This window comes from Teleopsis dalmanni, chromosome X, assembly GCF_002237135.1.
Source record: "Teleopsis dalmanni isolate 2A chromosome X, ASM223713v2, whole genome shotgun sequence".
In the NCBI taxonomy this organism is placed as follows: domain Eukaryota; kingdom Metazoa; phylum Arthropoda; class Insecta; order Diptera; family Diopsidae; genus Teleopsis; species Teleopsis dalmanni.
The window spans coordinates 86,313,759-86,323,413 of NC_051848.1; the positions used below are offsets into that span (position 1 = coordinate 86,313,759).

Here is a 9,655-nt window from a genome sequence, read left to right on the forward strand (position 1 = left end):
TTCAAGAGTTAACGAAAAATATGGGCGAATAATTTTTTATGAAGCAGTTTATCAGTTGTTGATGCTACGTGTTAATAAACTTCTTGATCGCTGACAGCTGAGCTTTCAAATTATAACATAGAACCATTCAATCGTCATCGTAAAGAATACGGTTTGTGCAGCCATTCACATTCAGTTCAGCCAGTTTGGACAAACGGTTTAGGATATTCAAAGTATCTGTATTTATACACATTTTATATAAACTTTAAATCTAGGAAAATTCAACTATTGTACGTTTGAGAAGACTTTTGTTGTTGACATAAACCGCTAAAGCCACTGCTGTACTAGTGCCGCTGTAAAGTTCCGCTACGGCCCTTTAGCAATTTGTAGTGATCAGGACGACACTAGTTCCTGATCTAAGAATATGTCGAGAAGTGAAAGACATTTATTCTAATTTCTCATCTAAACGTTTATGTGTCAAAATACTTTATTATTTACAACTAACTACAATATTGATTTACAGAATTTTGAACATTATTTGGTGTTACCACAGCAACATAATCATCCTCGAATGAATACCACAGTAATGAATACCACGACAACGTGATATATGACCTACATCAATATACGAGTGGCAGTTGGAGGAGACCATTGCATTATATATGAAAATACGAATGTCTATTAATACTACGGTTGATTTTCATGGATTAATTGATTAAGTTGCGTAGAATTATCGCAGCTCCTATATCCGCAATTTCACCAATGACTTTAAGCAAATCATGTTGATGTATTAGAATGTCTACTGTCCGACATTTCATCACAACAACGTTGTCACAAGAAACTCGATGGAAATTGGTTGGAAACTAAATTGCAAATTTCAAAGATCGAAGAGATGGAATTATCTCTCGGAAGTAAGTCCGAAATATTTGCATATTTCAAATTCAATCAAATTCGATGAATAGATTCAGTGAACTACTGGTTTACAAACTCGAATTCTATTGTTGCTAATGACTACAAAATAGTTGGATTTTAAATCTTGAAATGAACGGCGCGCTCAAGGGCGTTTAAGATTCTGAAAATAAGAATATCAGGTTAACATATTTGTATTAGTTTAACTAAAGGAAGGTACTTTACTTTGTGCTCGACTATTTCACGTGCTGTTTTTACTTTCTTTTGTTCCAAGTTTTTAAAATGCTCATTAAACTCAGTATAATTATCTTTCAACATTTTCATATAAATGGTTGGAATTCCTGTTTCTTGATCTGAAGATTTGGGTGACCTGTTTGCGATTTCTGTTTGCGATTTTATATTAGTCATAGTGACACTCCGAGAACTTCGACTCTTTAAATTGGTCATGTTGTTAGAGCTTTCCGGCACAAGTTCGTTATCACCTACAAAATATATATTATCTATTTAGTTGACTTTTATTGGATCTTAATAAGTTTTTTTACTGGTAATAAGTATTTGTCATTATATTTTTAATAAAATTGAATAAAACTGATGCTTTAATAAATTTCGAAAATTCAATTTTGTTATTAGTTACTAGTTTTTAGTTATCAATATTCAAACTGTATTCTAAGTCAATATGGAAAATTGCATTGAATAATACAAAATCAACATACATTAACTTGTCTATTAAACCCATATAATTTTTATTGATCAATATATTTAACAACCCAATACCATATTCAAAAACTGCAAAGTTCGAATAAATTGTATTTTGAAAAGACTCCAAAGCTAAGCTTAAACGCAAAGAGTATTCTAAAATAGAAGAAACGGACCAGACATTAAACAAAGAAAGCTCGAATATTTGAATGACTAGGCTTTTATGTAGAAACTTATCTCTGTCCTCTATTTGAAAATTGATCAAAATTGATTCAAAATTGAAAATTGATGCATCTGAATGCATGACGTCTGGCTTTAGGGTTGCGCAAAAAAAACAAACTTCAAATGCATTCAGCGGTTAAAAAACAAAGTATTCCTCCCTGTGATCAATGCTAGCTGCTGCATTAAGAAAATTGACTGAATCTAATCAATAAAAATATCAAAAAAGATATATATTATATAGAATAATTCTTAGATTAGACCTTATCAATTCCTTGCTAAATAGACACCTTTGTATTGATAACTACTATAAGATGGTACTTCAGTAAGAAGAATTAGGTACCGAACCATTACTTACCATTTTGAGCTTCCTTTTCTTGGATGTGCGATGAACTAGAACTAACATTGGTACTTATTGCTGTAGAAAAAATGAAAATGAGAAAAGAAGAAGTGTTATTACAGACTCATTTGTTTATCTAATAAGTGAGCTGGCACTATGAAATAATGGAACCCTTTACACAGAGGCTTAAACATCTGATCCATTCTCTTATATAACAGTCACAGAGTAGGACATATTGAAAAGTTAGTTACCTGTCTCTTGTGTCTTTTTATCTGCAATCACCTGCGGTACTATTAATAATGAAAATTTAATTTAAAAATAAATGAAATTTTAATTGAAATATAGTTTTACTCCGTGTCTGCTGGAAACCCGCAACTGCCCTGACTATTTTTGCAAAAAATTTTGACTTAAAACTCATATTTATAAAATATATGGAAACCAATAATTTTGATTACAAGAAAATTTTGACTCTTTCCGAAACGTTTTCTTCACATTTTACTATATTTATAATATTGTGTCTTTTATTTGAAATGAAATTTAGAAGAAAAAATTTCGCCTGCTTTGGTCAAAAACAAAATGACAAATTATCAAGAAAGTTTACAGATTTAGTTTGAAATAGAGAAAGTGGAGACTTTCTCGACTAAGAACATTTCATTATTATTCTAGAAAAAATTTAGCCGCAATCCAGCCAAAGGGTCAAAGGACTGTTGTCCTGTGTGATTATATCTTATGCAAGAGTTTTTTTTTTTACTAATTTTACTCTATTTTATGGGTTTAAATCTGAAATGATTGAAATTGTCTTATATCTGTCATTCACAATGAAGAAAAAAATTTATAATTGTCCAGAAAAAGACATCGACGATGTCATTTCAGGGCAAGTTGAACCCTCTTGTTTAGTGATCACTAAATATTTTACTGTTTGAAATTGAAGTTCGAATAGTGACAGTGGGAACTGGATTGTAGTTCTATATTATACAATATATTAAAACATATTTAGAACAAAATAATAAATGACATATTTGTATAGGTGAAACAGAAAAAACATATTTCCATACACAATTTTGTTACCACATTTTAGCACTGAAAACAATTTTGCCTTAACCCATTCCGGACTGGTGCCAATTGCCGTGGACCGATTTTGACTTAAACATTGTCAGTTTTTGCACACATTAGGAAAAAATTTTAAATTTCATTTAGATGGAACCAACCGTTCCCGAGCTATTGGACGGTAAGTCTGCTTACCAATGGGCCAATAAGTATAGTAATTTTTTGTAAAAATAAAAATATTCGTTCAAATAAGTAAAAAAATGATTTATTTTAAAAATTCAATTAAGTCAAATGCAAAATTGTACAAAATTATTAACAAATGATATTATTTAATTGTTGATATGTGTTTTATTTACAATTTTAGTATATATAAAAATAAATACATAATTCTAACTAATATGTTTTAAATATGATGCAAAGCAATTTTTACCTTCTTGGATTCAAATAGCGTGTGAGTATGGCATAAAACGCATCATCGAGGACCACCTTGTACTTTTTCGGAGCAATGGCCATTATTGTTAATAGTATTACAATATGACACAGTTGAGGCAAATATAGGTTCACCTAACACCGAATTTGGAGATGTTGGTACGTACATCAATAAATCGTTGACAATGTTTTCTCGAAACTATAGTTGGGATAATGGCTTCTGCTTTTCATGAGCTGAAACCATAACATGCAGTTTCCAAGCATTCACCATCATATTACCTAATTAATTTATAAACAAAGGCCACCACGGATACTCGATAATTGGTCAAAGCGTTGTCGTGCAAATCTACACCACCCATAAGCTGATTTTATTCCGCTATTGCATTTGGGACCCTTATTGTGATATGTGCCTTTTTAGAGCGATCATGCCGTTTATATTTTTTTCTTGTGGATTCAATTTTCTATGGTTAGTGAGAACTGTAACAAGTGTATTGTCTCTCTAACGGCTAATACCTCATTTTCTCAATCAAAGGCTGTTGTACTCTCTCCTTTAGCATTTATAGCAGATATTACATGTAACACTAATCAAACTAGTACAATACCCACCTAACTTTTTAATAATTGTTTGTATTCTTTCACTTCAATATTTACTGGTAATTCACCATGAGAGGGGATTTTTTTTGTTCACTTTGGAACACCAAACTCTTTGAAGCTCATTTTCGTCTCATCGACTGACTGATATTGAAGCTCAAGCTGACCAGCAATAAATAATGAAACTGGAGCATGTTCATCTATGACATCGTCATCAGTTTGCTCGGAACCATTAACTTCGCCAACATTATGCGACATATAAACAGTATTGACTTCAGAAGATAATTGTATTCTCCTAGCTCCTTCATCATTATTATTTTCTGTTTCTAAAATAGACATCACCTCTTAAAGTGTTAAGCAATTTTCTTTTGGCATTTTTCACAACTCCACGTATTACGAACGATTTTTGAACTAAGAGTCTGGCACATATCAGTTCGGCCCATTGGTAAGTAAAATTACCAGTGAACTATACTAAAAAATTTTAAGCATTTTGGGTCAATGTATTCGAATGAAAGGTATGGATATATAAAACAGGGCTTATCGATTATTGAAATTAATAATTATTTTTTCAAATATTTTATTTCAATAATTTTTTTTATTTAATTTTAAATTCATCCAATTTTGGAGTTCAGGAAAATTGTCTCCCATTTGGATCCAACTTATTGGAAGAGAATTTCCTTTAATTTCTTTTCTCAAAATAAACTATATATTGATACAATAAAATAATATAAAAGATAAATATTATATGCAAAGATATATACTCGATTAAAGTGCTGGTAAATGAAATTACCAGTCGGGCCGAAATGGGTTCAGGTTACTTTAGTAGGTTCCGGATAACCATTTGAACTTAACTTACTTTTATGTAATGGATTTTTTAAGACTGTTAATTCTTATCCATCTTATCTTATCTCATCTAAGTTTGCACAAACATTTTTTAGCAGAAACTCTTTCGAAAAGATTGGCACTAAAATGAATAACTCCAGAAATCGATGGGTGTACTCCAGAGGATGTGCTTTGTATGTGCTTTGATAATCAATAAATCGAAAGCTTCGCTGTAACACCATTATTAAATATGTAATAAAATATGTATTGAAAGCAGACCTGACTAATACAGAGTGAATGAATTAATTTACAACTTTTATGATTCCAGTACCCTCTGTTAAATTAAGGAAAAGAAAGATTTAATATTACCTATAACTAATTACTGAAGTGAATTTTATAAAAATTGATTAATTTTGAAGTGAAAAATAGACTCACTTAATTTCATTAAATCATTTTCTTTTATAAAAATTGTGTACTCAAGCAATGAATCAATTTGAGAACTACAAATTTTAATTAACTCTGTAATGCCAAAATAGTTCCCATGATCAATTATTTAGATGCATTTCAGATTACTCAAAGGCAAATCTTGTTTCTTCTCTTCCTCACGCCAAAGATCGCGTTATCGCGTTAAGCACCACAAATATTTTTGTGCGCGCGTTAAAAATTTTATTATAAACAATGGATGTATGGATGGACTGGAGTACGAAATTGGCTTGGCCGAATGGAATTTGAGTGCTTAAATTAATTTCAAGAAAGTGAAATAAACAATTTTAAATTATCTGAAATTCTTTTAAGTTAATTAAGTTGATGATGACGATGATTTATGCGAGCATAAAAAAGCAATGCGAAACTGCCAATATGTTTTCAGTGCTTATATTCAACGAATGAAGTTTGGGAACTGGAATTATTTGAAGAGACAAATAGGAATAAAACGGATATTCAAAAAAAAATTTAACTTGAGAAATCTTGTTAAAGAATAAATAAGTTGATTACGGTTAGTTGGAACCCACACCTAAAGGGTTATGAAGGGTTATCCATGAACGTGGGTTTGCTTTCATAACAGTTTTTCAGTGACATATATCAATTAGAATAGCCTACCAAGGCATCATATGTTTAGTTTACCATTTACAATTGTGCCGCTTATAATAACCGTTTAATATGTTCAAAACCTAGAAACTTATTTCAAAAATTGTGGCATTCAGAAATCCAGAAGTAACTGTTAAAAATATCATTGTATCCATGAACAGGCACTTAATGACAGACCCGTATTTTTTTGAAAGTTTTGAATACGTAGCACAAACTAACTATTTAATGTAAATAAATATTGTCTTGATCTGTAATGAAATATGGTATCCACATCCTTTGTGACTACCCGGTTTTAATACGGGTAGTAACATCTAGATACTAGTATCAGATTGTCAGTATGTCAGAATGTCAGTTAATAACATTACTTCAGACATATGTGTCGTTAGGGATTTAGGCTACACTAATATCAGATATATCATTATCCAATTTGTCTATTACTTTTTTGCATTTCTGTATATTTTAAGAGAATATTTTAATAACCACTGCTGTCTTCGAAGAAGTTAATTGCTTGTTTACAACAAATAAGTTTTACAAATTTTCTAATGGCGAATTTTGTCTAGAACACTACCTAAAACTTAAATGATTCTCTTATGATTAACATAAATTTTTACTGTCCGTATGAACATTGAAGATAATTCGCCTCAGTTTTAAGATTTGGATGCAACCTTCATTTTTGATTTTGTTTTAATCTTTTTTTTTTTGAGAATAGATAGTAGCTACCATATTGTTTATTGTAGATTATAGCATTCAAAATTATAGAGTTTTGTCCACTGAAGTAAGTATATTCCTAAATTCTAAGTAAAAACTCGAATTTTTGTCAACCAGTCAAGGCAATAAATTCAAAAACATAGGTCGAAATTGTTTTAATGCTAGGCACCTTCTAATGCTAGGCACCAAGTGCGGTTAAACCATTTTCAAAGAGTTAATGTATTTTATATAGTTTAGAAACTAACAGATCACTTTATATATCTGCTTTCAGATAGACAGACAAACAAATAGATAGATAGACAGTGGGGCATGCATTATTATTGATTCATGCAGACAAAAATCAAATTTTTATATCACAATGCTTAGTAGTCTGCTTTAAGATCAATATTTTTGATCGAGAGTTATTACAATTTCAAGGTGCCAAATAATATGTTTGGTCCAACCCTTCAGAAGAAGGGTTGCTTCTTATGTTATCTGCTCTAGTGATTAATGTCTGCTTAATTAATTAATGTAGTAGTCTGCTTTAAGATCAATATTTTTGATCGAGAGTTATTACATTTTCAAGCTGCCAATATGTTTGGTCTGACCCTTCAGAAGAAAGGGTGTTGATTATCTGCTCTCTAGTGATTAATGTCTTTCCTTCCAAATAGTTTTACTGGTTTTGAATCGAAGAATAGGATCGGTTTTGTAAACGTATCAAATAGGTTGGTTGGTGTGACACAATTCGTATCGATATTAGATATTATGAACCAGAGGATTGCTTCATTTAATAAATAGATTTTTCTTGTTCTGTTCTGGATGTTGCATCCCTGTAAAAATTTCGAAAAAGTTCAATATACCTGTCAATAATCCACATTAGTCCCATAGATATATGAGAAAAAATCAATATGAATTATACTGCTCTTATCCCAACACAGAGTGGCCAACATTAGGATCGATTCGCCTGTCTCAGAGCTAGTTTATGCTTCTAAACACAACACAAAATATTTTCTCGCTTTTGAGAACTTTAGAGGATACGATAATTATACAAGGACAATGCGCCAACCCAATCGAATCCAATTTGGATCTGATTTTTGGTGATCATCTAACATTTCAAATTCAGTTGTGTTGCTGCGCATTGCGCATTTTTACCTCAAAAGTCTGAAGGCGTTACGCACCTACAAGACATTTTCAATCATCAGAAAAAATGCTTGTTTCTTGTTAATGGAATTACAGGGATTTCTTGGTAATTCCTCATAACTCCAGCAAGTGGCGCTGGGTTAATTTATGGCGTCGCAGTTCCCTCTGCTGCAATGTGAACTGCTGCGCTATCTCGTTATCTTGTATGCTGCTACGCTGTCAAAGTGCAAACACACATACATGCTTATGTGCACCGCAATAAAAATTCTTTGATTTAAATGATATATTCTGTGTCTCTCTCCCTCTCCCTCTTCCTCTCGTGCTCGCTCTCACTCTAGCCGTTTTTATTGTTCAGGTGTGTTTGTTGGTGTTGTTTTAATACAATTTTTGATTTATTTTAATTGCTGGCACACATGTGTCTGCTGCTGCTGCCGCCGCTGCCGCTGCTGCTTTATTTTCGTACTGTACACTCTGCTAAGCACGATCTGCTTCATCGTACTGTACTCGAGTGAAGTTTCATGTTTATAAATTTTTTGTTTATTTATGTTTTTATTATTTTTGTTTAATTTTATTTCTCATTAATTCTCATTTGAATTTTTGGGGCCGATGGCAATGCTGATGATTACGTTGACAATCATAATGACGATGCGTTTATGCCCTTTTATGGCGGCAAAACACTAAAATGTCAATTTTCAGCACGAAATCATGTCAGGGCTTTGCGTGTTTTGCAAACATTTTTAAAAGCTTCGTAAATTAGTCAGAGTTTTCTGAAGGAATTTTCTTTGTTCTTTACATTTGGAGTTCTTGTTAAAGGTTTTTGTTTTTTTTTCTTCTTGAATTTTACCCTTATTGTCATAGTTTGATCCGGAAACCATGACAGCTAAAATAAACTGTTAATTTTTCCTTGACTAAATGTATTAAATCGTTTTCAGTTCTTCAATGTCTTTTGATGAGAGCGTTGGGATGATATATGACTATATGATATATACAGTCGGAGTCATAAGTCTACAAGCAGGCAGTACAAAAAACTTTGTTTGGAAATATTTTCCAAAAATATCAATTTATTGGAAACATGTTGTCCGACTGTATGATTATATATGAATATATATGAATATATATGTAGTATGGTTTCACTCGTTAAAGAAATGCCAATCTCAATCAAACTTTCACTTCCTATAGCTTTTATGTAATGCAAATCCAGTGGCTTAATTACCTTCGCTTCAAGACTGCACTCTACTTCTACCTCTAATTCTAACCCTTCTCTTATGGCAACTTAATATTAATAATTGTGTTAATTATCTTAATTAACTTAATTAACTTAATAATATTAAGTAATTGTGTACGTAAAACATAAATATCAATCAATGCGAAAAACGATTTTATATATATTAGCGAAAGTAAATTTATCTTATATATTTTGTTGTGGTTTCTTGAGTTACTGCATTTTTACTCTTTTGTGGATGGGGGGCCTATCCCTGCCCCACACTAAGCTTTAACTATACTGATGATGGACCGTAAGTCAGCATATCTTCCTGTGGGTCGTGAGGTGGACTAGAGGTTAGGACGGGGTTGGGCAACGTATCAACTTTTGTGAAAAATTTCAATTTTTGTGAATAATAATCACTGAGTCGATCCTTAGATCTCTATGCATGTCTGTTGTTCTAATATACCATGGAATCATGGCAGTATTTGAGGCTTTGTTTTATGTAA

The 9,655-nt window shown here is 31.7% G+C and overlaps 1 protein-coding gene across 1 annotated transcript; it reads right to left on the bottom strand.

The window, feature by feature from the left end:
- Positions 1-261: 261 nt before the first annotated feature.
- Positions 262-2,628, bottom strand: LOC119662197. The gene is made up of 5 exons (XM_038071774.1): positions 2,495-2,628; positions 2,395-2,433; positions 2,162-2,221; positions 1,114-1,370; positions 262-1,051 (listed from the first exon to the last, which is right to left on the bottom strand). Exons 1-5 carry the CDS (start codon positions 2,559-2,561, stop codon positions 1,034-1,036), a joined length of 441 nt encoding a protein of 146 aa, XP_037927702.1. The 5' UTR covers positions 2,562-2,628; the 3' UTR covers positions 262-1,033.
- Positions 2,629-9,655: the final 7,027 nt, after the last annotated feature.